Source organism: Ahaetulla prasina, chromosome 17, assembly GCF_028640845.1.
Source record: "Ahaetulla prasina isolate Xishuangbanna chromosome 17, ASM2864084v1, whole genome shotgun sequence".
Taxonomy (NCBI): Eukaryota; Metazoa; Chordata; class Lepidosauria; order Squamata; family Colubridae; genus Ahaetulla; species Ahaetulla prasina.
In genome coordinates, this window is record NC_080555.1 from 8264483 (window position 1) to 8292061 (window position 27579).

General features: G+C 46.9%; 1 protein-coding gene across 1 annotated transcript in view; it reads right to left on the minus strand.

Annotated features, from left to right (window-relative positions):
• Window positions 1–1248: 1248 nt before the first annotated feature.
• MAP3K11 (mitogen-activated protein kinase kinase kinase 11) overlaps window positions 1249–27579 on the minus strand; it is a 31992-nt gene continuing 5661 nt past the window's right edge. The window contains exons 2-10 of the mRNA XM_058159916.1: window positions 17338–17518; window positions 13636–13784; window positions 12034–12209; window positions 10301–10541; window positions 9003–9116; window positions 7322–7448; window positions 4446–4537; window positions 3244–3609; window positions 1249–2562 (exon numbers count right to left, since the gene is read on the minus strand). Of these exons, the coding sequence (XP_058015899.1) occupies window positions 2123–2562; window positions 3244–3609; window positions 4446–4537; window positions 7322–7448; window positions 9003–9116; window positions 10301–10541; window positions 12034–12209; window positions 13636–13784; window positions 17338–17518 (1886 nt within the window). The 3' untranslated portion in view covers window positions 1249–2122. The remainder of the gene's footprint in view (window positions 2563–3243; window positions 3610–4445; window positions 4538–7321; window positions 7449–9002; window positions 9117–10300; window positions 10542–12033; window positions 12210–13635; window positions 13785–17337; window positions 17519–27579) is intronic.

A 27579-nucleotide genomic window follows, 5' to 3' on the forward strand; every position in this document is an offset into this window, starting at 1 on the left:
GGACAAAGTTAACAACGGCCTCGCTTCAGCAACAAAAATTCCATTTTCCTAAATCTGCATTTTCAGAGATGATTCACTGCGGATAAAGGAGCTAGTCCCTCACGTTTGCCCGTACAGGTAAGTCCTTGAATTACGACCAGGGAACCCAACATTTCTGCAGTCATGCGAGACATTGATTAAGCGAGTCGTTGCCCCATTTTATGACCTTTCTTGCCACCGTCGTTAAGCGAATCCCTGCAGTTTGAGAAGTCGGCCACCCGGGTCGTTAAGTGAATCTGGCTCCCCCCCATCGACTTGGCTCATCCGAAGGTTGCAAAAAGGGAAAATCACGTGACGTCGGGACACAGCAACGGTTGTAAATTGGAAGCAGTTGCCAAGCCTCTGAATTTTGATCACGTGAGCATGGGGGGGGGGGGAAGCTGCAAAAATTGTGTGAAAAATTGCAAGTCGCATTTTTCCAATGCCGTCGTAACTTGGAATGGTCACTCAATGAACTGTTGCAAGGTAGAGGACTACCTGCATAAGTGGAGTTTCAAAGCAATGGGGCTTTGAAACTAGAGTAGCGGCCAAAATTGTGGGAACCTTTTGGGAAAAGTGTATTTTCTAAAACGTAGCTAATAACACTACTTTTTTTTTGGGGGGGGGGGAGTAGTACCATAATATTATATATCAACGGAAAGATCATTGAATCAAAAATGTAATGCAATAACTTTTACGAAGGATTTGCTATTAGAATAGCAGTGACGGTAATAAAGAAGAAAAGTGAAACACGTAGAAAAAAACCAGATACACAAAAATGATCCCCGTAGAAAAAACGAGATATACAAAAATGATCCCCATGTCAGTTAACCCTTCGCTGGGTAACCTTTAGCATGAATGACGGCCTTACAACATCTTCCCATGGAGTGAACCAAGTCTTTTAGTCCTGCAGCTGTCATCATGTGAAACCAAGATTGAATGATGGCTTCTATTAACTGGGTTTTATGGCTGGGTTGAGTCGGCTCCATAGATTTTCAATTGGGTGAAGGTCTGGGCTATTCCAGCAGTGGAATAGGATTATCTTGAAACTCCCAAAAAAAAGGTGGTGTTATTAGCCATCAAACCTCAAAAATACACTTTTCCCAAAAGGTTTCCACATTTTTGGCCACTACTGTAGATGCCACCCAACTCCATGCGCAACGATGCGCAATCCTCCCTTTTGTGTGTGTGGCCGATCCGAATGCCCAAACAGACACTTGCGCAAAATGGCAATATCCAGAGGTTTATTTGGTCTCGTTTCACAGGCTCGGCCCCGCCCGGTGCTGGAACGGGTCCTTAACACAGTTGGCTCCCCCCACCGCACCCCGCTCAAAGGAGTGTGTGCGTGCGTGCACATACGGAGCAGGGAGTCAGAGAAGGGGGAGCCCGGCACACGTGTGAATTTCAAGTAGGGGGGGGAGGGGGAAAGACACAGTAGAATTGCACGCGCAAAGTGCTTTGGGAGTGCCTCGGTCGCGCGGGAATTTCCTCTGCTTTTTCGCTTTGGCGTCAAGACGAGGGCTGAGGAGGGGGCTGCACGGACACCCCCCGCACCCCATTTGTTCCCCAGGCCCTCTTGTCCTTGGCTGTCTCGGTGTGCAAAAAGACAAACTTTGGGCAAAGGCCTCAATTGGCTGGGATTTTTTTTCCCGGGGTGGGTGGGTGAGTGAGAGGGAATGGAAAATTAACCAGGACAGTGAGGTGGGGGGGGGGGAGGTCACAATCCCGGTGTCGTTTTCCCCTCATCCACCGTGAAATGGGGAAGACCCACTAGCGTGGGGGGTGGGGGAGAAAGGAACAGAGGCGAGAACCCAGATAGCTGCCTGTAAGGAGGAACCAGGATGGCAACGGGAAAAGGGCACCACAAGGCGAGCCAGCTTTAAGTGTTCATTGCATAGCGGAGATGTGGGGAGGAAGGTAGCCCCTCTTTGCGTGCCCCCCCCCAGTTTTTCACCACCGAGTTTCCAAGTTTTGTTTTTGTTTTTAAAATGTCCTTCCCTGTAGGACAGGAGTCGGTGGTCCTCGGATATTTGGCCACGCGACAGGCCACGGTCCTGTCACGTGAAGCCTGGCAGGCGTATTTCTGGAAACAGGGGGTCCCTGGTCATTTGGGGGTCGTGCTTCCCGGGGGGCAGGAGGTCTCTCCCCACCAGGAAGCGGCTGGCAAATCCTCTTGCGGAGTCGGGAGTGGTCTGGAGTTCCAGCAAATCGCGGGGCTGAGCGTCTCTGGGGCCGCCCGCGTGGAGGTCCCGAGAAAAGGGTCGGCGGGGGCCGAACAGTCCCCCCAGGCGAAGGGATCCGAAGTGGGCGCCCCGAAAGGATTGGTGCTTTCGGGACCGAGTGGTTTGAGCTGACGTGGACCCAGGCGGGGGGACTGGACCGGAGTGACCGCTGGCGAGGGCCGGGATCCCGACGACACGAAGCTCCAGGGGTCGATTCGGCTGCGGATAGGGGAAGGCCGGGGGCGGGAAATGAGGGTAGGGTGAAGGGAGGGGCGAGGGGAGCGGGGGCTGCGGGGGGAGGAGGGAGACGGGAAAGCGCCATCTGCGGAAAGAGAGGAAGAGCAAAACTGCAATTGATCTAGGGAAGACATTCGGGTGCATCTAAGCTACAGATGGGTGGACTTCCACTCCCAGAATCCCCCAGCCAGGATGCTTTAAGATGGGTGGACTTCAACTCCCAGAATCCCCCAGCCAGGATGCTTTAAAATGGGTGGACTTCCACTCCCAGAATCCCCCAGCCAGGATGCTTTAAGATGGGTGGACTTCAACTCCCAGAATCCCCCAGCCAGCATGCTTTAAAACGGGTGGACTTCCACTCCCAGAATCCCCCAGCCAGGATGCTTTAAGATGGGTGGACTTCCACTCCCAGACTCCCCCAGCCAGCATGCTTTAAGATGCATGGACTTCAACTCCCAGAATCCCCCAGCCAGCATGCTTTAAGATGCATGGACTTCAACTCCCAGAATCCCACAGCCAGCATGCTTTAAGATGCATGGACTTCAACTCCCAGAATCCCACAGCCAGCATGCTTTAAGATGCATGGACTTCAACTCCCAGAATCCCACAGCCAGCATGCTTTAAGATGCATGGACTTCAACTCCCAGAATCCCACAGCCAGCATGCTTTAAGATGCATGGACTTCAACTCCCAGAATCCCACAGCCAGCATGCTTTAAGATGCATGGACTTCAACTCCTAGGATGAAGTTGACTGCTGCCACTCACCCCACTTTTGGGCCTTGGGGGTCCGGCCTTCCGCAACCTGTGGCACCCTGGGTGACTCTCGTATCCAGAGGGGGGGCAAGGCAGTCCTGTCCCCCACTGAGGCCAGGTCAATGAGGAGATCGGTGGTAGCTTCATCCTTGAAGGGCTCCACCTGTAGAGCAGGAGTGGGTCCTCTTCGGGGAGACGGCTTCCTAGACGTTGGCCCATCCACGGGCCCCTCCAAAGAGGGGACCGGCAATTCTCGGCCCAAGCCCAGGGAAGCCAGCAAGGCTGAACCCCGGAGTAAAACCCTCTGGATGAGTCGGGGCCCGTTCGGCCTTTCCAGGATCTGGTCCTCAGTTTCTGCAGAGCTGGCCAGAACGTCGCCTGGGAGGACGAGACGGCGAGAAAAAGATAAGCGGTAATTTAAATGAAACTCAAAATTTAAACCCAGCTTGGATTGGGTTTTCCTCTCATTAGCCTATAGATTGGAGTTTAAATATTCTAGAATATTTCACTTTGCTTTTCAGGCTGACGGGCTTCCAGAACGAACGAACGAACAAACGAGTAAGATGCTCTTTTTAATATCTAAAAAAAAGGCACAGCATAAAAGGAAAGATAGAGAGAAAAAATAAGATCGTCTATCCTTTAAAACAGAGAAATGCTGATTTTTGGCTTGGAACAGAGCCAATGCCACGATATAATAACTAAAAATGATTATTGGGGCATTTTTATATTGCCTCTTTAGGAAGCACCTTGATTTACGACGGTTGAGCCCCAAATTTCTGTTGCTAAGAGAGGCACTTGTTAAGCGAGCCTTGCCCCGTTTTACGAGCTCTCTTGCCACGGTTGTTAAGCGAACCACTGCAGTTGTTAAATTAACTAACGCCGTTGTTAAGTGAATCTGGCTTTCGTATTGCCTTGGCTTGTCCGAAGGTCGCAAAAGAGGATCACGTGACCTCCCCCACCCCCGGGGACGCTGCAGCCGTCGTAAATACGAATCCGACTTGCCAAGTGTCCGACTTCCGATCACGGGACCATGGGGTGGGGGAGGGGAGGGGAATGCTGCAATGGTTGTAAGTGTGGAAAAAATGGTCGTAAGTCACTATTTTTCAGGGCTGCTGCTGTAACTCGGAACGGTCACTAACCGGAACGATTGTAAGTCGAGGACTGCCTGCAATTGTAACGAAACAGATCAAAAGGAGGGGGGGGAAGAGACTCACCGTTCTGGCTGGACTGAGCATGGAGCTGGGAGTGAAGAGGGGGACCGGCTGGTTCAACGTACCATGTCGTTTCCTCTGGCCGCGATCTTCTCCTGCCGTGGAGAGAAACAAGGATGGGGTGACAATTCTGAAAGCTCTCCATTTCTCCATTGTATTTTGATGCATCTTTGTGAGCTGTTAACTTTTAACAGATGAACAGAGTTGGACGGGACCTTGTAGGTCATCTAGTCCAACCCCCTGCTCGAGCAGACCTTATACCATTTCTGACCGACGGTAGTCCAGTCTCTTCTTGAAAAGCCTCCAGGGATGAAGCTCCCACAACTTCCGAAGGCAACTTCTGTTCCATCGGTTGATGGTTCTCACTGTCAGGAAATTTTCTCCTTATTTCCAGGTTGAATCTCTCCTTGGTCAGTTTCCATCCATTCTTCCTTGTCTGGTGCTTTGGAGAATAGTTTGACCCCCCTTCCTCCTCTCTGTGGCAGCCCCTCAAATATTGGAAGATGCTCTCATGTCTCCCCCGGTCCTTCTCTTCAATAGAATAGCTAGATTAGCTTCAGTAGACTTATTTCAGTTTTGTTTTGTTTTTAATTTGAATTTATATCCCGCCCTTCTCCGAAGACTCAGGGCAGCTTACACTGTGTTAAGCAATAATCTTCATCCATTTGTATATTATATACAAAGTCAACTTTTATTGCCCCCAACAATCTGGGTCCTCATTTTACCTACCTTATAAAGGATGGAAGGCTGAGTCAACCTTGGGCCTGGTGGGACTTGAACTTGCAGTAATTGCAAGCAGCTGTGTTAATAACAGACAGACTTAGTCTGCTGAGCCACCAGAGGCCCTTACTCAGTTACGTGACTGCCCAAACTCTTCTTAAAAACGTCCAGTGATGGAGCAACCACAACTTCTGGTGGCAAGCAGTCCCACTGGTTAATGGAATTTTCTGTCAGAAAATTTCTTCTTATTTGCAGGTTGAATCTCTCCTTGGTCAGTTTCCATCCATTCTTCCTTGTCTGGTGCTTTGGAGAATAGTTTGACCCCCCTTCCTCCTCTCTGTGGCAGCCCCTCAAATATTGGAAGATGCTCTCATGTCTCCCCCGGTCCTTCTCTTCAATAGAATAGCTAGATTAGCTTCAGTAGACTTATTTCAGTTTTGTTTTGTTTTTAATTTGAATTTATATCCCGCCCTTCTCCGAAGACTCAGGGCAGCTTACACTGTGTTAAGCAATAATCTTCATCCATTTGTATATTATATACAAAGTCAACTTTTATTGCCCCCAACAATCTGGGTCCTCATTTTACCTACCTTATAAAGGATGGAAGGCTGAGTCAACCTTGGGCCTGGTGGGACTTGAACTTGCAGTAATTGCAAGCAGCTGTGTTAATAACAGACAGACTTAGTCTGCTGAGCCACCAGAGGCCCTTACTCAGTTACGTGACTGCCCAAACTCTTCTTAAAAACGTCCAGTGATGGAGCAACCACAACTTCTGGTGGCAAGCAGTCCCACTGGTTAATGGAATTTTCTGTCAGAAAATTTCTTCTTATTTGCAGGTTGAATCTCTCCTTGATCAGTTTCCATCCATTATTCCTTGTCTGGCCTTCAAAGGTGCTTTGGAAAATAGCTTGACCCTCTTCCTCCTCTCTGGGGCAGCCCCTCAAATATTGGAAGATGCTCTCCTGTCTTCCTTGGTCCTTCTCTTCACTAGACCAAACATGCCCAGTTCCTGCAACCGTTCATCCGTATGTTTTAGCCTCCGGTCCCCTAATCCTCTTGGTTGCTCTTCTCTGCACTCTTTCTAGAGTCTCAACAACTTTTTTTATAGTGTGGTGACCAAAACTGGGTGCAGTACTCTAGGTGTGCAGGATTTCTTAATCACAGCAATTTTAAGATGTCTGGACTTCAACTCCCAGAATTCCCCAGCCAGCATGGGATTCTGGGAGCTGAAGTCCGCACATCGTAAAGTTGCAAAATACAGGTTAGTCCTCAATTTATGACCACAATTGACCCCAACATTTATGGTGCTAAGTGAGAAATTTGTTAAAATGAATTTTGCTCCATTTTACGACTTTTCTGGCCGTAGTTGTTAAGGGAATCACTGCAGTTGTTAAGTTAGTAACATGGCCGTTAAGTGAATCTGGTTTCCCCGCTGACTTTACTTGTGAGAAGGTCGCAAAAGGGGATCACGTGAACCCGGGACACTGCAACCGTCATAAACGTGAACCCGTTGCCAACATCTGAATTTTGTACTGTTGCTACAAAGATCGTAATTGTGAAAAATGATTATAAGTCACATTTCTCAGTGTCATTATAACTTCAAACAGTCACTAAGCGAACTGTTGTAAGTCAAGGACTATCTGGTTCCTTTAACAAAGAAGAAAAGAATCACTTTATAGGTAGACCTTAACTTTCGACCGTAATTGAGCTCAGAATTGTGGCAGATGTTAAGCGGGTCACCACATGGTTGCACTGAATCTTTTTTGCGGCCGTTGTTAAGCGAATGCTCCAGTCATTAAATAAACTACTTTTCTTCAATGGGCTTTTTTTTTCCCCCGCCAGAAGTAAATGCCAGAATTTGACCAAACCCGCCCAAAATCACATGACCCCAAGACGGTGCGAACCGTCGTAAATGAGAAACAGTTGCCAAACGACTCGATTACGAGACTTTGGAGAGATCTGTCATAACTCTGAGCGGCCGTTAAGCGAGGACTACTCATTTTGTTGTGGGGAAAAATGTCAAAAGACGGGGGGGGGGAGGGACGGGACAGGATCCCCCCCCCACTCCGCTTCCTAAATGGAGCTACAAAAATCCTATTGATGGGTAGAAGGGGATGGCCCCGACCGATGGCGAAGAGGGTGGGATAGATGCTCTCTACCTGCCATTTTGCGTACTGCCCTCAGACATTTTAGGGGAGCCCGGGCTCTTGGTATGGCCGTTCCAGGTCTCATCGCCCCGACGGGGGGATTGCCGATTCCAGTTCTGATCATTTTCACTCGGTTCCACTGCAAGGAGGACAAAGACACAAATGGCAATTAAACAAACCATACAATCCTGACCGCGTCAACCCAGGTAGTCCTCGACTTACGACCAAAACTTGCCGCTAAGTGAGACATTGGTTAATTGCCCCGTTTTACAACCTTTCTGGCCACGGTTGTTAAGTGAATCATTGCCGTTGATACGTTAGTAACCCGGTTCGTTAAATGTATCTGACTTCCACATGGACTTTGGCTTGTCGGAAGGTCGCAAAGGAGAGGGGGGGAAATCACATGATCTAGGGAGACAGCAACGGTCATAAGTATGAACCAGCTGCCAGTCTTCCAATATTTGAGGGGCTGCCCCAAAGAAGAGGGAGGGTCAACCTATTCTCCAAAGCACCTGAAGGCAGGACAAGAAGCAATTGGTGGAAACTAATCAAGGAGAGAAGCAACTTAGAACTAAGGAGACATTTCCTGGCAGTGAGGACAATTAACCAGTGGAACAGCCTGCCACCAGAAGATGTGGGTGTCTCATCAACCTAGAACAGGGGTCCCCAACCCTGGGCCCACTAACGGGCCTTGAGGCCTTCAGAACTGGGCTGCAGAAGTGGAATCTGTTAGGGCAGGGGTGTCAAACTCAAATTGAGGGCCACATTAGGGTTGCTGTTGACCGGGGGGGGGGGGGGGCAGGTGGGAGTGGCTGACTTGAGTGGGTGTGGTCAACTGAGTGGGTGTGGCCAGCTTGACGCCACTCATTGGCTGGGAAGATCCTAAATGGCGATCAGTGCGATGACGGGATCCTGCAACCCGTTGTAAATGTGAACCCCGTGGCCAAACACCTGAGTTTTGATCACATGACCGCAGGAATGCTGCAAACGGTCTGAAGTCTGAGGACTGGCTCCAAGTCACTGTTTTTTTCCAAGGCCTTCATAACCGAACAGTTGCTGAAGAAGGTCCTTGATGCTCTCAGAGCTTGGTGATTTTCTTGTTTCATGACCCAACTAGGTAACTTCATCAGTGTTAGACGGGAGCTGGGTTTGTGGAAGAGGAGGAGTGGTGGAGGAAAATTAGAGGAGGAGGAGGAGGAGGAGGAGGAGGAGGAGGAGGAGGAGGAGGAGAAGACGACTGTGGGGTCCATGGTGCTCTCTGAGCTTGGTGGTTTTCTTCCAGACATTTCATGACCCAACTAGGTAACATTATCAGTGCTAGAAGGGAGCTGGGTTTGTGGAGCGGGGGGGAAATTAGAGGAGGAGGAGGAGGAGGAAGGCGGCTGTGGTGTCCTTGGTGCTCTCTGAAAACATTTCACTACCCAACTAGGTAACTTCATCAATGCTCACAGAAACCAAACTCCCCTCCCTTCTAAGCACTGATGATGTTACCTAGTTGGGTCATGAAACGTCCACAAGAAAACAATCCAGCTCAGAGAGCACCGAGGACCCCAAAGTCCAACCCCGAGCTACAAATATTCTATCAGTCACTAAATGAATGGTCATATAAGTCGAGGATTGCCCCTCTCGGCATCTAAGCTTGTTTGAGGTGTGTGCTTGGGGATTTGTTCGGAGGGAAATTGACGCCACTCACACTGGATAGCTCGAAATCGTGGGAACGTGGGGGAGCCACTCGCGCTTGCATCGAAGAAATCCTTCCTTTTGTCCAGCCCGGGAGACGCTTGAACTGTGATGCGATGCTTAAAATCTGACCAAAAAAAAAAAAGAGAGAGAGAGAGAGAGAAACCGTGAAAACCACCTTGAAGCTGATCAAGTCAGATCTAGCATTTTCTGCACTCGTCAACCAGTTAACCCTGGTTAGGGATTTTTCTTGTTTTGAAAAAAAGAGAAATACCGGTTTACCGATAGTAAAAAAAAATGCTTAAAAAGTAAAGAAAAAAATTTCTGACCATCAGCTGTGTGACAATCAATCGTGGGAACTCTATTTTTTACTTTTCTTAAGCATTTTTTTACTACCGGTTCCAGTAGCTTTTCACCCATGGTCTCCAATGATAGCATCTCGCTGGCTGGGGAATTCTGGGAGTTGAAACCCACAAGCCCTAAAGTCGCCATGGTAAGAGACCACCTTGGTGTAAAAAAAATATTTAAGTAGTGATTACAGGTCAAAGAGAAAAATAAATAAATTCTGCTTTTTTTTTTTTTTAATAGGGGACCTGGGGGCATTTTGCCTGGTTTTATTGAACCCTGTTTTGGGATCGATTGTACTTTTTTCTTCCCGTGTGAATAATACCATGAAGCTGGGGGTTAGCACTTCCAGAAAATACAGGATTGTTCCAGAAGGAGCAAATGAATTTGGAGGGGCACCACTTTTAATTGGTCCCAGATCAAACATGGTCTCCTGACAGGTGAGAGTGAGATATCTATTTCCCAGAATCCCTCAGTGCACCACATTTATTTCCCACAATCCCTCAGTACACCACATTTATTTCCCAGAATCCCTCAGTGCATCAAATTTATCTCCCAGAATCCCTCAGTGCATCATATTTATCTCCCAGAATCCCTGAGGGCACCACATTATTTCCCAGAATCCTTCAGTGCACCACATGTATTTCCCAGAAGTTCTGGGGCACCTCATGTATTTCCCTGCTTTTCCACGCATCCCATATTTATTTCCCAGAATTCCTGACTGCTTCCCAGAACCTGTTTCTCAGAATCTGTGTGTGCGCCGCATTCATTTCCCAGAATCCCCCAAAGGGAACGTATTTATTTTCCGGAATCCCCGAGAATGCCGGTCCGATGCCACTGCATCTTACAACAAATACTGTAAAACAAAAGCCCCCCCCACCACCCCCTGGGCATTCAGAAGAAGCAAGGTGGGCTCTAGCCCACCCAGCCTTCCCCAGAGCCCGGCTTCCGACCCGGCCTTCTTACCGAGCGGCATGCTGATACGCTCGCTGTCCCTTCCTCTGAGCTTGTTGCGCTTGAAGGTTCCCTTGCGTTTCTTCACGTGCGGCCGATCGCGGTTCATCTGCTGGATGAGGAGGCTGAGTTCCCGCTCGAAGACTTCCAGCTCCCACTGGGCCAGTTCGTGTTCCCGCTGGCGGAGAAATTCCTCCTGGGATTTCTGCTTCAGGGCCGCCTGCTTCAGCTCTTCTTCCCGGCTCAACAGCTCCTGGGGAGAGAAACGGATCCCGAACAATCCCCCACCTGTGAGAGAGGGAAACTCTGCCCCACTCACCCACCGCTGGAGGGGATCCTTGGATCCTCCGGTCATGATATGATCTACAGTTTGATGTAGATTCTCATCTTAAAGGGGTAATTTCCTAGTGGCCTCCTATCCCACCTACAGGTAGTCCTCGACTGACAACAATTCCCTTTAGTGACCGTTGGAAGTTACAACGGCGCTGAAAAAAAAGGGACTTATGACTGTTTTTCACGTTTACGACCACTGCAGCATCCCCGTGGCCATGTGATTTACAATTGGATGTTTGACAACTGGTTCATAGTTATGACGGTTGCAGCTGTGGTGAAATCTGAACCGGTTTACTACCGGTTCGCTGGCTGTGCATGCGCAGTGGGCACCACGCACCAAATGCGTGTGTGCGCGCGCAGTGCACGCCAAAAGGAGGCATGGGGTAAGTAGAACAGTGCACGCGGGGGGGGGGAGTGATGATCAGTTGTGCCACGCTATCCTTTTTTTTTTTTAACTTTTAAACGCATTTTTTTTACGACCTATTCGGCCAAATAGGTTGTAAAAAAATGCTTTTAAAAGGAAAAGAAAGGCTCTGACGATCGCACGGCTCAGCTGTGATTGTCAGAGCCTTTTTTTTTACCTTTTAAAAGCATTTTTAAAAAGAAGTGGCAAGTGGACGATGGGGGGGGGCATGGGCGGGGCAGGGATTTTTGCTACCGGTTCTCCGAACCACCCACTGCCATCCCTACCGGATCGGCCGATCCGATCCGAACCAGGAGCATTCGGCCCGACCTTCGGACCTTTCGCCGTGAGCTGAAAACGCATTTGTTTATTCAAGCAGGACTGGCTTAAATTTTTAATTCTAAACTTTTAATTCTAAACAATTTTAATCGGGGTTATTATTTATAAATTTTAAGGGTTTTTAAATTTGATTGTTTTAATTCCGGCCATTTATGGATTATGTTTGTTTTAAGTTTTTGTTTTAATGGTATATTGTGTTGTTTTTATACTTCGGCTGTACACCGCCCTGAGTCCTTCGGGAGAAGGGTGGTATAAAAATCTAAATAAATAAATAAATAAATAATAAATTTCACCCCTGGGTTGCAGGGTCCCGGAGGATCATGCGATCCCTCCAGCCTTCACCCAAAGCCCCACACCAGGAGGCCGAAGCAGACCCCAAGTCAGAATTTCTGCCCCCCTTTGACCCCCACAAAAAGACCCCGAAGGGGGAGACTCTCTGAAGCAACACAACCGTTTATTGCATGTGTCCATCCCAGGGGCCGTAGTTCGAGGACCCCTGTTTTAGTGCAATATAAAAAATGCAAATAATTTTTCTGCGGACCACCCAAATTTTCTCGCGGACCCCCAGTGGTCCCCGGACCACCAGTCGGTGATCGCTGTTCTAGTCCAACCCGCTGCTGTTTGGAAAGAGACCCTTCCCCCTCCCCAGCCTTTCTCCTCTAATTCTCACCTTCTCCTTTGCCCGCAGTTCATCAAACATATCCTGGATCTCCACTTTCCAGTCGTCCTGCATGGAATGGAAAGACTCCTGTGGCAGGTCGTGTAGCACCTGAGTTTCGAGGACCGTCAGCTGATCGAGGATGGAGGCAAAGCTGGGGCGCGCATGGGGGTCCTGCTGCCAGCACTCTGGTGGAGACCGACAGAGGGAGGGAAAACAAAACAGAGAGGATTCAGGTCAGGTACTTGACAAATCAGCCGCCCCTTGGAGACTGTGTAATGTCGAGGTGCTGGATCTTGTCCGCTACGAACGCCATCTGGGAGCTGTGCATAAGGTAGGGACCATGTTTTCCGTCAGGGTTAGAGCAAGAGAAGAGGAAGAAGAGGACTGTTGGCCTAGCGTGTGGGGAGGGCCTCGGGAGACGGGGCAAAGAGATGCTATCAAGGGAACAGGCAGATAAAAGACAGCATAGCCCTCAGCTGCATAATGGATGTAAAAAGAGGATCAGATGGGACCCTCCCTAGTTTCTCAGTCTGTAAAGGTGGGGAGGGGCGGAGAGAATCTAGATCTATGGAAACAGTTCAGAGGGTGTCAGGCACATGGGAAAGACTTTGGGAAACAAAGAGAGCAAAAATCAGATAAGAGACAGCTGAGCCCTAAGAAACTAAGCGTTCTGTCCCCCCCGCCTCAGTCCGAGCAATGACTTAATTAGCTGGCAACTATCAGCTCTGGCAGCAAACTAGTGAGCGTCTGCCAAGTGTCTCTGTTACCTCTCTTGATGCCGATGAGTCAACCAGGAACAAACAGTACTTCAGCTCTAGTTAAGCAGCTAATTTGCTTGCCACGAAGGGGTATAGCAACCCTTGCTGCTTTTATATCCTGTGGGGTGTGGCTCCATGACTCAGCACTTCCTAGGCCTGCCCCACCCCTGCTTCTGTTGTTCCCGCCTCTCCTGCCTACGAAACCTAGGGTCCAGCCAGGCCTGATTGCCATCAGCCGGGTCTGAAGGCGTGGCCTGGGAGGGGAAAGAGTCAGGGGACGGAGGCCTCGTTATCTCTTCCACCTGGCCTGCTTCTGGCTCCTGGAGCTGAGCCAGGGAAGCCGGTGCTCCCAAGGTAAGTCCTGATGGCCCTTCCCCCTCACTTTACGAGTCACTTTCTGGCAAGGGGCCCGACTCAGGGGGCGCAGACACAACACTAAGTTTATAAGTTAGTAACACAGTTGTTAAGTGAATCTGGCTTCCCCACTGACTTTGCTCGTCAGAAGATCACAAAAGGGGATCACATGATCCCGGGACACACTGCAACCGTCGTAAATGTGAATCAGTTGTCAAGCATCTGAATTTCGATTGCATGATCACGGGATGCTGCAAAGTTCGTAACTCTTAAAAAACGGTCACATTTTTCAGTGCCGTTGTAACTTTGAACTCTCACTAAATGAACGGTCGTAATTTGAGGACTTACCTGTACTGGGAACACTGCTGAAAGCCTAGATTTAAACTGGGTTAACAGACGAGCAGAGAAGCATTTTAAAAGGGACTGTTTGTTCCAATTTAGCCGGGCTGTGCTCACAATCCCCCATCCGGCCTTTGAGATTTTTTTTCCTTTTTCTTACCCGTCATTAAACGTGCAAAGGGTTCTGGGCACGTGGATGGTATCGGGAGGGTGAGTTTGTTGACGGCAACCCCATAAGCCACAGCCAGCCCGTCAATTCCCCGGTATGGAACTTCGCCGGTGAGGAGTTCCCACAGGAGCACCCCATAACTGGAAGAAGAAAAAAACAGGGAAAAGATTGCAGGCAGTTCGCAACTTACAACAAGTGATGGGCTGCTGCCGGTTCAGACCGGTTCGGGAGAACCGGTAGTTCCGACGATCAGCTGGCCCTGCCTACCCGCCCCCCGTCCTATCCTGTTCTATATTTCCTTCTTTCTGGCTCCACTGATTCGCTGACAGCTGATTTATGCACCTCCGCTGTTCTACTTACCGGGGCTTCAAATCGCTGTATTTTGAACGCTGCGCACAAGCGCGTTAGGCGCGTGCACAAAACGCGCGATCACCAAACCGGTGGTTAAACCGGTTGCAGCCCACCGCTGCTTACAACCATTTATTTGGTTGGGACCTTGGAGGTCTTCTAGTCCAGCCCCTTGCTCGAGAAGGAGACCGTGTCCCATTTCAGACAAGTGGCTGTCTGGTCTCTTCTTAAAAGCCCTCCAGTGATGGGGCAAAACTTTAAAAGATCATTTAATGTAAGGTTATAATTTGAGGAATAACCCCCATTAGTAGTCTACCTGGCGGGCTGCGGGATTTTTTTTTTAAAGAAGTTTTTTCTTTTTTCTTTTCTTATACACATATTGTAAATTACATTTTCTTATTCATCAACAGGGCCTCTGGTGGCTCAGCAGACTAAGTCTGTCTGTTATTAACACAGCTGCTTGCAATTACTGCAAGTTCAAGCCCCACCAGGCCCAGGGTTGACTCAGCCTTCCATCCTTTATAAGGTAGGTAAAATGAGGACCCAGATTGTTGGGGGCAATAAAGTTGACTTTGTATATAAATATACAAATGGATGAAGACTATTGCTTGACACAGTGTAAGCCGCCCTGAGTCTTCGGAGAAGGGCGGGATATAAATTCAAATTAAAAAAAAATAGATAATCATATATATTCTCTCTAAAGAAAGCACAAAAATAAAACATTTTAATTGCATTTGGAGTTGCTCTTCTATCCTTTCTTTCCCTCCGTTTTACAACAAACTTTCTTCTCTTTTCCCTCCATCCTTCCTCTCCTTTCCTACCTTCTTCCTCCTCCTCTCCTTCCTCATGCCTACTTCCCCTACCTCTCCCCCACTCCTTTTCTCTTTTCCTCCTTTTTCACCTTCTCTCCTACTCTCAACCCCTAACTTATCTTCCTCTCCTTCTCCTTCCCTCTCTCTCCTTCACCTCCTCTATCTTACCTTCTATTCCTCTCTTCTTTCTTTCTTCTTTGTTGTATGATATTTCCCTTGTTTGGTAACCGAGCAACTCCAATCTTCTCATAATATATACTTTCTTTTCAGTTTCTTTTCTATTTTACCCAATCTATCACTTCATAATTCTACATTTATATTTATAATCTTCTCTTCCTCCCCCATCCCCCTTTTCCATTTACTCTGGCGATATCTGGGTATCTATTTCTTCATTGTCATTTCTCTCATTTAATTTCCATTTATTAACATTGTTTATCTATCTATCGTCTTTTATTTCTGTCTCTTTTCTAACCCTACGTAGAATCTTTCCCCGTGTTCTTGAAATACACCGATTCCTCTTTATCTTTTATTCTTAAAGTTAAATCTATTCATTTCCGCACAGTCTAAATGTCAATTTTGGAAGGCAATTTTCTTTTTGCTTCTTAACTGCCACAATATTTTAGCTGGGGAAGTTGGGAGGGGGTTGTTGTTGGAGCGGTAGAAAGTTAGTCATAACAACATTCCGTATTCAAGGACTTTTGCCTGCGTCTGATGTAGGCTGCCTGAAGACTGTATCCAATTGAGTGTGAAGGGTTGATTGGACAATGTGATGAACTTGTGGGTGTGGGTTAGGGCTGTGAACTGTCAACTAGGTGTGGAAAACCTGGAAGCTTTCGGTTTCGGGTTTTCCCAGCTGTGCCAACATGACATCTCTAATAAATTGGAACTTTGAGGAACCTCAAGCTTCAGAGCTTTATTGTTCCTTGGAACCCTGAGACTAAAATCTTTTTTATTACTTCACCTTCTGATGGGATTCTCTCTAACTTCCAATTTTTCCCAACTTCCTGACGGGCTCAAGGTTGACTCAGCCTTCCGTCTTTCCAAGGTCGGTAAAATGAGGACCCAGATTGTTGGGGGTAATAGGCCGACTCTGTAAAACGCCTAGAGAAGACTATAGCGCACTAGGAACCAGTATACAGGTAGTCCTCGACTTATGACTACAATTGAGTGGAACATTTCTGTTGCTAAAGTGAGACATTTCTTAAGTGAGTTTTACGATATTTCTGGCCACCAAGTTGAATTGGTGCGATTGATAAATTAAGTCACACACAGTTGTTTAATGAATCTGATTTCCCCACCAACTTTGCTTGTCAGAAGGTCGCAGAAGGGGATCGCGTGACCTCAGGACACAGCGGCGGTCATAAATCCGAACCAGTTGCCAAGCGTCTGAATGCTGATCATGTGATTGTGGGGATGCTGCAAAACTCATAACTGTGAAAAAGCGGTCACGAATCAAATTTTTCAGTGCTGTTGCAACTTCGAACGGTCACTAAGCGAACTGTCGTAAGTCGAGGACGATCTGTATAAGTCTAAGAGCTATTGCTATCCACGCATTTAATAATAATAATAATAATACAATAACAACAGAGTTGGAAGGAACCTTGGAGGTCCTCTAGGCCAACCCCCTGCCCAGGCAGGAAATCCTACACCATCTCAGACAGATGGTTATCCAACATTTTCTTAAAAATTTCCAGTGTTGGAGCATTTACAACTTCTACAGGCAAGTTGTTCCACTTATTAATTGTTCTAACTGTCAGGAAATTTCTCCTTAGTTCTAAGTTGCTTCTCTCCTTGATCAGTTTCCACCCACTGCTTCTTGTTCTACCCTCAGGTGCTTTGGAGAACAGCCCGACTCCCTCTTCTCTGTGGCAGCCCCTGAGAGATTGGAAGACTGCTATCATGTCTCCCGTAGTCCTTCTTTTCATTAAACTAGACATACCCAGTGCCTGCAACCTTTCTTCCTATATTTTAGCCTCCAGTCTCCTAATCATTTTTGTTGCTCTTCTCTGCACTCTTTCTAGAGTCTCAATATCTTTTTTACATCGTGGCGACCAAAACTGAATGCAGTATTCCAAGTGTGGCCTTACCAAGGCATTATAAAGTGGTCTTAATACTTCACGTGATCTTAATTCTATCCCTCTGTTTATGCAGCCCAGAACTGTGTTGGCTTTTTTAGCAGCTGCTGCACACTGCTGGCTCATATCTATTTAAATAACTTGTTTTTTTTTCTGGCAAGTCATCCATCAATTTCACCTCAAATGTCAAAGGCAGAGTTGGTATTCAACAGGTTCAGGCCGGTTCGCGTGAACCGGCCGTCCTATTTGGGCACGTTTTTGAAGCTGGGCGCATATGCGGAAGGCAGGCGCATGCACGAACCAAGCGCATGCGTACAAGAAGCAAGTATGCGCGCACGTAGCAAACCAGTAGTAACATAATCCCATCGCTGGTCAAAGGGCTTTGTGGCCGAACAAGTTTTGAACCCCCGTCCTTCATCCAACTGGAGAAACTTCTTTTTTTTTTCTCTCCAACTTACCTCCAGACGTCGCTACCCCGGGAAAAAGTGGAGTTTTTGATGACCTCCGGCGCCATCCAGGCGTAAGTCCCGGCTGCGCTCATTTTAGTCGTTTTGTGCCATTCCCTGGCCAGACCGAAATCGGTGATCTTTAAGGTTTTCCCGCTGACCTCGCCGTCGTCCACATATTCGCTCAACAAAACTGCGGAAGGAAAAAAGGGAATGCTTTCAGACAACCCCCCAAAAATAGGCAAGCTGTGTTTTTTTCTTAACAGATGGTTCTGGAAACTCTTCCCTGTATAGTTAGTCCTCGATTTATGATCACAGTTTGAGCCTCAAACTTCTGTTGCTAAGCGAGACATTTGTTCAGTGAGTTTTGCCCCCGTTTTATGATCTTTCTCGCCACATTCGTTTAAATGAATCGGGAGACTTCTTAACTTAGTGACACGGTTGTTAAACGAATCTGGCTTCCCCTGCTGGTCAGAAGGTCGCAAAAGGGGTCACATGACCCCCGGGGACATTGCAACCGTCATAAATGTGAATCAGTTGCCAAGTGTTTGAATTTTGACCACGTGACCATGGGGGATGCTGTAACGGTCATAAGTATGAAAAACGGTCATTGGTAATTTTTTCGGCGCTGTTGTAACCCAGGCTGGGGAATTCTGGGAGTTGAAGTCCGCCAGGCTTAAAGTTGCCAAGGTTGGAGACTTCTGCCCTATAGTATACGGAAGCTAAATCCCTGCAAGTGCTTCTCAAAAAAATGTTAGTTTATTCAAACAAGGTTAAAATACAAAAACACCAAAATATTTAAAAAAAAAACAACAAAAAAGACCTTAACCTCCAGAAACAGTATTAAACAAATTCTAACACATATACAGCAACGTTGGTTTCCCGCCCTTGTGAAACAGGCCAAAAGAATTTCAAACTAAATCTACTTATAAATAAAATTCATAAAATATATGTATGTACATATGTATTTGTTTTCTGAGGTTTTCGCGGGTGTTTGTATGTAGGTCTTTGGTTATTCAGGTTTTCTCCCGCGTAAAATTGGAAGTGTCTTGGTGACGTTTCGACGAAGTCTCATTCGTCATCTTCAGGCTTCAGCTTTGTGCTTCTGGGAGCAATTTTGCAACATTGCTCCCAGAAGCACGAAGCTGAAGCCTGAAGATGACGAATGAGACTTTGTCGAAACGTCGCCAAGACACTTCCAATTTTACGCGGGAGAAAACCCGAATAACCAAAGACCTACGTACATATGTATGTACATACATATGTACATACATACATATGTACATACAATGTACATACATATGTACATACATACATTCTACTCTATTCTATTCTATTCTATTCTATTCTATTCTATTCTATTCTATTCTATTCTATTCTATTCTATATTATTAATGAAACAGCCGAAGAGATAAACAAATAAACACCCATCTCTTTCTGCGTCTGACAGTGACCGCTCAGGTAGTCCTCGACTTCTGACCGCAACGGCGCCCCAAAATCTCTGCTGCTAACCGAGTCGTTTGTTCGCGGAGTTTTGCCTCGTTTTACGACCTTCCTTGCCCAGAGTTGTTAAGTGAATCCCTACAGTTGTTCAGCGAGCGACACGGTTGTAAAGTGAATCGGGCTTCCCCATTGAGGTTGCTTGTCAGAAGGTCGCAAAAGGGGATCACACGACACCCCCACCACCCCCCCGGGACATGGCAACCGTCATAAATACGAGTCCGTTGCCCAGCGTCTGAATTCTGATCGTGGGAATTGCTTGCAAAGGTCGTGAGCGTGGAAAAACGGTCATAAGTCGCTTTTTTCCCAGCTTTTTTTTTTTTTTTTTTGAGGACACAGTCACTAAACGAACTCCATAAACAGAGAACAACCACCTAGTTTTGGAAGTCCAGTCAGGGAAACAAGTTGCAAGCCCTCTGCACGCGGTCAGAGGCCCTGCCACTCTTTAATTAATTTATTTATTTATTTATTTATTTATTCACATTTTTATACCACCCTATCTCCCGAAGGACTCAGGGCGGTTTACAGCCAGATAAAAAACATACATATAAATACAGAATAAAACATCAATTAAAAAACTTATTAAATAAGGCCGAATATTTAAAATAGCAATAAAGTAATAAAAACCCCAATTAAAACCAAATTCAAAATTTAAAATTCTAGTCCAGTCCTGCGCAAATAAAGAGATGTGTCTTAAGCTCGCGACGAAAGGTTCGAAGGTCAGGAAGTTGGCGAAGTCCTGGGGGAAGTTCGTTCCAGAGGGTGGGAGCCCCCACAGAAAAGGCCCTTCCCCTGGGTGTTGCCAGTCGGCACTGCCTGGCCGACGGCACCCTGAGGAGTCCTTCCCTGTGAGAGCGCACGGGTCGGTGAGAGGCAGTCGGTGGCAGCAGACGGTCCCGTAGATAACCTGGCCCTATGCTATGGAGCGCTTTGAAGATAGTTACCAAAACCTTGAAGCGCACCCGGAAGGCCACAGGCAGCCAGTGCAGTCTGCGCAGGAGAGGTGTCACATGGGAGCCACGAGGGGCTCCCTCTATCACCTGCGCAGCCGCATTCTGGACCAACTGGAGCCTCCGGGTGCTCCTCAAGGGGAGCCCCATGTAGAGAGCATTGCAGTAATCCAGACGAGATGTCACGAGAGCATGAGTGACCGTGCATAGGGTTTAACAACCTCGCTTTGGAACTCCGGTCGGGGAAGCAGGTTGCAAGCACAGGCCCTCCGCACATGGCCAGAGGCCCTGCCGCTCTTTAATTTCAACGCTCCCTAAAAACCCAACGATAGCAAAACGACCCTTATATGCCCTCGGTCGACATCCCAGCGAGGGAACCCAGAGGTTGGCTGGGCTCCGTTCCCACAATCCGTAGGCAAGGCAGACATTTTGTGGGGGAGCAGCCGCACTGGATGCTCCATTGTGTCTGAGGACGGCCGGAGAATCGGTCTATTGTTCTGCCCAGCAATGGAGAGGGTGGACCTCGGCCGGCCACGGGGTTCTCCGTCCACCTTTCCCCAGCTGCTCTTCGAATTTTCCCTTCCCCGGCCGGGCCGGAGGAAACCAGGAGGGGGAAGAAAAAAAACAAAACTGGCAGGAAGCAAGTTGGAGGAAGCCAAGAGCTCCCCCCTCCAATAAACCCCCCTCCCATGTAAGCAGGGCATTGTTTCCAGAGGTTGCTGAGCCACACTGTTTGTTCTTCCCCCTGAAAAAATGTTCCCGAGCCACGAAAAGGCCTTGAGAAGAAGCACATCACCACCGCTAGCAAACTTTCAACTTTTGTTGTTGCTACTTGCAAAGTCGTGTCCGACCCATCGCGACTCCGTGGACCACGTTCCTCCAGGCCTTCCTGTCCTCTACCATCCTCTGGAGTCCATTGAAGTTCCCGCCGACTGCTTCAGTGACTCCATCCAGCCGCCTCGTTTTTTGCCGTCCCATTCTTCTTTTGCCCTCAATCGTTCCCAGCATTCGGTTCTTCTCCAGGGAGTCCTTCCTTCTCATTAGGTGGCCAAAGTATTTGAGTTTCATCTTCAGGATCTGGCCTTCTAAAGAGCAGTCAGGGCTGATCTCCTCTAGGACTGACCGGTTGGATGGTCTTGCAGTCCAAGGGACTCGCAGGAGTCTTCTCCAGCACCAGAGTTCAAAGGCCTCCATTCTTTGGGCACTCAGCCTTCCTTATGGTCTAACTTTCACAGCCATCCATTGCAACTGGGAAAACCATCGCCTTGACCAGGGCTCTGCAACCTTAAGAGCCATTTGGACCCGTTTCCCACAAAAAAGAAAACACCGGGAGCCACAAAAACCCTTCCCGTGCCTGACTATTTCTTGAGTGGCCACAAAACTAGCATATGCAGTTGAATTAAACGTTCTGTTTTCTTCCGAAACTTTTCTTTTCTTGGATTTATCCCTGGTTGGCCTACCGGGGATTGAAAAGCTCAATAAATCGCGTGCCAGCGGGTATCACACATTGGCGGTTGTGACGCATATTGTGAGTGACAGGGAGCCGCAGCAGAGGGATGAAAGAGCCACATGCGGCTCCAGAGCCGCAGGTTGCTGAACCCTGGCCTTGACCATATGCACTTTTGTTGGTAGGGTGATGCCTCTGCTTTTTAGTATGCTGTCTAACTTTGTCATAGCTTTCCTCCCCAGGAACAAGCGTCTTTTAATTTCTTGGCTGCAGAAATTAAATTTCTGCATTAAATAAATGCGCTTTTTCCAAATTCTTCTTTTTTAAAAAAAACCCAAAAATAAATCACAGAACCTTGGAGCATGTGCAGAGTCCCACTGGCCTGCAGTGCATCCTTTCCTGAGCTCCCACCCATCCCCACCCCTGCTCCGATCCACCCACCCATAATACAGATAGTCCTTGAGTTAAAACCATTCATTTAATGACCGTTTGAAGTATGGTAAAGTGCCTTATTGGTTTTTTTTTTTCCCTTATGACTGCGACATCCTCATGGTCAAGTGATCAAAATTCAGACAACAGACAATGTAGTTATGGCGGTTGCAATGTTCCGGGGTCACGTGACCCCCTTTTGCGACCTCCTAACGAGCAAAGTCAAAGCCAGATTCACTTAATGACCGTGCGGCTGACTTAACTGCAGTGATTCACTTAACAACGGTGGCCAGAGAGGTGGTAAAACGGGGCAAAGAAACCCCGCATCGAACAACCGTCTCGCTTTGCAACGGAAATTTTGGACTCAATTCTGGTCGTAAGCCTAGGACTAACTGTACAAAATTCCTGCTCCTGTTAGAAGATGATTTCAACAAAGGGAGAAAGTGTGTGAGATGAAGACAACTGAAGTGGGAATATTTATTTTTTAATTTTATTTCATGGAGTAGATGTTACATGCCAAATTCTCGCCTTGAATTTGCTGCCCAGGCAGGAGGAATATTTTTAGGGCCGAAAAAAGAAAGGACAAAAGTCACCTTATCAGTGAGATGCAGTGGTGAAATCCAGATTTTTTTTTAGTACCGGTTCTGTGGGTGTGGCTTGGGGGGGCGTGGCTTGGTGGATATTGGCAAGGGAAGGCTACTGCAAAATCTCCATTCCCACCCCACTCCAAGGGAAGGATACTGCAAAATCTCCATAACGAGTCAAAATTTCCGCTATTGGTTCGCCGAATTGCTCAAAATTTCCACTACCGGTTCGTCAGAACCTGCTGGATTTCACCCCTGGTGAGATGGGCTGCAGCACGTCGATTCCAACCCACAAATTTAAAAAAAAAACAACAACAGAAAGCTGCTAGACCTCATGAATTTGTCTCTCTTTCTCCACCGCCCATTCTGGTTTTCTCCCCGAAAGTCATAAATAAAGAGTCACAACATTTCCGGTAAATGCGTGCCCTGTCTAGAAGGACAGCACCCCCCCCCCATCCCCACCCCACCCCCTCGGTTTGCTGGAAGGCAAAGAAAGCTGGATTCGTGTCGCAACTGGTCCGCTGCGCGAAACCAGCAATAAGGAAGGAAGCGACTGGTGAAGCTGGATTCCCGTGGCGAGATGAGAAAGCGGAAAGGAGGGAGGGGGGAGGGAGGGACGGAGAGGATGCAGCTACTGTACTGCTGCACAAACTCGGCCCCCCCTCCCCAAATTCACAATTTCCTGTCCTTGCCAACTCCTGAAAACAGGAGAAGCAGCCAAAGAGGTGGGCGGGTGGCGTTTGAGGGGGGGGTTGCGAGTAAATGCACCAGTGTGAATTTGAGGTCAGCAAACCCAAATCTAGAAATTATACTGTTATCCCAGTATAAGATTAACAAGGGAAGGCAGAATGACAGAATTAGAAGGGACCCTGTAGGTCATCTAGTCCCACCCTGCCAGCCAAGCAGGAGAATCCGATTTAGGATCATCTAAGAACCCTACTTTTAGGATCATCGTTATCCTCCTGCAACGAAAAGGATCAAATTCATACACGGAGCCCAACAAATGGTATTAATGCTGCTTTATAATGGCACACTTGGAATATTGCATCCAGTTTTGGTCGCCACGATATAAAAAAAGATGTTGAAACTTTGGAAAGAGTGCAGAGAAGAGCAACCAAGAGGATTAGGGGACTGGAGGATAAAATATACGAAGAATGGCTGCAGGAATTGGGTAGGTCTAGTTTAAGCAAAAGAAGGACTAGGGGGGACATGATAGCATCTTCCAATATTTGAGGGGCTGCCCCAAAGAAGAGGGAGTCAAGCTATTCTCCAAAGCACCTGAAGGCAGGACAAGAAGCAACGGATGGAAACTCATCAAGGAGAGAAGCAACCTGGAATTAAGGAGAAATTTCCTAACAGTGAGAACAATTGATCAGCGGAACAGCTTGCCACCAGAAGTTGTAGGTGCTTCATCACTGGAAGTTTTTAAGAAGAGACTGGACAACCATTTGCCTGAAATGGTATAGGTTTATGTTCCTATATCCTATATATTATTCACACTTACGACTGTCGCAAGCATCCCCACGGTCTCAAAACTCAGATGCTCGGCAATTGACTCATATTTATGACGGTGGCAGTGTCCCGGGGTCACGTGATCCCCTTTTGCGACCTTCTGACAAGCCCAAATTCACGGGGGGAGCCAAATTCACTTAACACCTGCAGTCTCACTTAAGGACATAAATTTGGGGCTCGGCGGGGACAGAAAATTGCGGGCTGCCTGTCCTAAGATAAATCCACCTGCTGCAAATTAAATTTTAAATTCAAACTTTCCTAACCAGATGACCTCCGATGGTCTGAAAGCAACTTTTTGCCTGTCCCATTTTTTCCACTTCTGATAAACAGGTCCGGCAGGTTTTTCTACCATCCTTTTAAAACCTGCCTGATCGGAAGTGGAAGGGAAAAAAAAATATTGTGATTGTTTACAAACCACGGGAACCGAAATTTATAGCTGTCTCTAAACCCTCCGAAAATAGTGGCTTGCTACTTTGCTCCGAGATATTCCTCGATTTACAACGATTGCGAGCAGCGTGTATTTATGATGACGGCTGCAGCGTCCTGGGCTCATCCGATCACCATTTGCAAAATTACGACAAGCAGGCTTAATGGGGGGGCAGCCGGATTCACTTAATGACAGAGTGATTCACTTAACAACCACGGGTAAAAAGTTACAATATCGGGTGCGGCTCACTTAAGAGCCGCCTTGCTTAGCAACGGACGTTCTGCTACCCGCTGTGGTCGTAAGGCAAGGTGCTTCTTGGCATGGTAGTCCTCGACTTACGACCATAATCTTGAGCCACCCAAGATTTCCGTTGCTGAGTGAGACGTTTATGAAGTGAGTTCTGCCCCCCTATTTTAAGAACTTTCCTGCCAACCGTCGTGATGTGAACCAGTGCAGTGGTTCAGTTAGTAACGCGGTTGTTAAGTGAAGCTGGCTTCCCCCTTAACTTTGCTTGCCGGTAGGTCGCAAAAGGAGAACCCATGACTGCGACGGTCATAAATAGGAGTCAGTTGCCAAGTGTCTGGATTTCGATCACATGACCATAAGGGTGCTGCAACGGTCATTCGGGGGGAAAATGGCCCTAAGTCATTTTTTTTTTCAAAGTTGTAGATTGTCTACAACTGTCTGGTTCGGTTCTGCAACCCAACAAGAAAAACACAGACTTCAGAGGATAATTAGAACTGCAGAAAAAATAATTGCTACCAACCTGCCTTTCATTGAGGACCTGTATACTGCACGAATCAAGAAGAGGGCCGTGAAAATATTTACAGATCACTCGCATCCTGGACATAAACTGTTTCAACTCCTACCCTCAAAACGACGCTATAGAGCACTGCACACCAGAACAACTAGACACAAGAACAGTTTTTTCCCGAAGGCCATCACTCTGCTAAACAAATAATTCCCTCAACACTGTCAGACTATTTACTGAATCTGCACTACTATTAATCGTTTCATAGTTCCCATCACCAATCTCTTTCCACTTATGACTGTATGACTATAACTTGTTGCTGGCAATCCTTATGATTTATATTGATATATTGACCATCAATTGTGTTGTAAATGTTGTACCTTGATGAACATATCTTTTCTTTCTTTTATGTACACTGAGAGCAGATGCACCAAGACAAATTCCTTGTGTGTCCAATCACACTTGGCCAATAAAATTCTATTCTATTCTATTCTATTGGATGGAGGCTGTTTGACTGAATATTTTGGAGACAAGATTTCTGACCTGGGGGAAACGACGCAGGAGGAATGGGGGTTGGTTGCAGTTGACACCAAAACCAGCACAGGTAGTCCTCGACGTATGACCACAACGGAGCCCAACATTCCTGTCGTTAAGCGAGACATTTGTTTTGTCTCATTTTGCCACCATTCTTGCCGCAATTGTTCAGCGAATCAACGCGCTTACAGTATAGCACGTCGAAATCTTTTTTTGCTCATGATGTCATTGGGTCTTTTACCTGTTCATCGTTCATTTTTAAGCTTAACGAGAAATTGTATATTTTCTTTATTAACTTTTCATCTACCCCTAATGTTATTTTGATCAAATATCGTTATTTACAGAATAAATTCAAAATAGAATAGAATAGAATTTTAGGATGGAATAGAATAGAATAAGTAAATTGAGGATTATCCGTAATAACACAAGAGCAAAGGAAGTGCAATTTTAGAATGGAATAGAATAGAATAAGTAAATTGAGGATTATCCATAATAACAATAATAATAAGAGCAAAGGAAGTGCACTCTGCACTTGCTCAGAATGATCACATTTTATTACTGTGTTTCCGTGAAAATAAGACCGGGTCTTATATTATTTTTTGCTCCAAAAATTACATTAGGGCTTATTTTTTGTTTAAGTCTTCGTTTTGGGAAAATACGGTACTAATTGCGGCCGTCTGGCTGACAATCTTAACAAGGGCTTATTTTTGGGGTAGGGCTTATATCATGAGCATCCTGAAAAATCACGCTAGGACTTATTTTCCGGTTGGGTCTTATTTTTGGAAAAACAGGGTATTTATTCACCTGTTATGCTCCCGAACCGTTAGAAGATCAAGGTTTAAGACATTAAACCCCAGTTTATATTAGAACCTCGATTGTAGGAAAGTCTGAATATTTTGCGACTGCTCCCCCCCACAACTGTGTTTCCTAGCTTGTTCCTAGAGTTGTTTCGCAATTACACAAATGCGCCAGGTTCGAATCTTACACCGACTCAAACCAGGGCTCCATCCTTCTAACACAGGAAGGATGAAGGTTGTGTAAACCGTGTTTTAAAAAAATCAGGTTCCACAAGATCGGAAAAGTTTTGGTGCCTCAGACAACACTACACAACGGCGGCTTAGCGTGAGTCTAAGTGACCAAGCTTACAAGATTTCCGTTTTTACACACAGGGCGCAAGGCTGAAAAAATGAAACTGTTTTGGATCTTAGGAACAAACAAAAAAACACAACAACAACAGACGTCTTTGTCTAAGAGACAAACCGCATGTCTGCCTTCGCTCAATTATTCTCACCCTGTTGCCCTGCAGCCTGAAAGGATATTAATTTAATTATCAAGCAACTTCGGAGTTTTCCCCAAAGTCGAGATAAAGAGCAGGCCAAAATCTTTTCTGAACTGAATTCAAGTCCTGGAAATGTTGTGCATTCATACATCCACATCGTCTCGTCAAAAGAACCGGAGAAAAACAAAAATGCAAGAAAGGTCGTAAAACGGGGCAAAACTCACTTAAGGAAATGTTTCACTTTACAACAGAAATGTTGGACTCGTATTGATTCAAATTCAGGCCCTCGGTAACCGGCAGGTACAGGTATATGTAGTTCTCCACTTACGAACAGTTCACTGAGTGACTGCTCAAAGTTACGACGGCACTGAAAAAAGCGACCTATAGGACCGTTTTTCACTTAACGACCGTTTGCAACATCCCCGTGGTCATGTGATCAAAATTCAGACGCTTGGAAGTTGATTCATATTTATGACCGTTGCAGGGTCCCAAGATCACATACCGGCTTGCGACCTTCCGACAAGCCAAGTCGATGGGGAAGCCAGATTCACTTAATGACGGTGTTACTATCTTAACAATTGCAATGATTCGCTCAACAACTGCAGCACGAAAGGTTGTAAAATGGGGGGCAAAGCTCACTTAACAAATGCTTCACTTAGCGACAGAAATGTTGGGCTCAATTTACGACGGACGCGGCATTCAGGGGATCACGGGAGCAACATCTGCAAACTTCCCAGCAGTTTGCAAAGTCAATGGGGGAAGTCAGGTTTGTTTAATGACGGTGTGACTCACTTAGCAGCTGCTTGACACCTTTGCTTAACACCTGTGGCAAGAAGAGGTC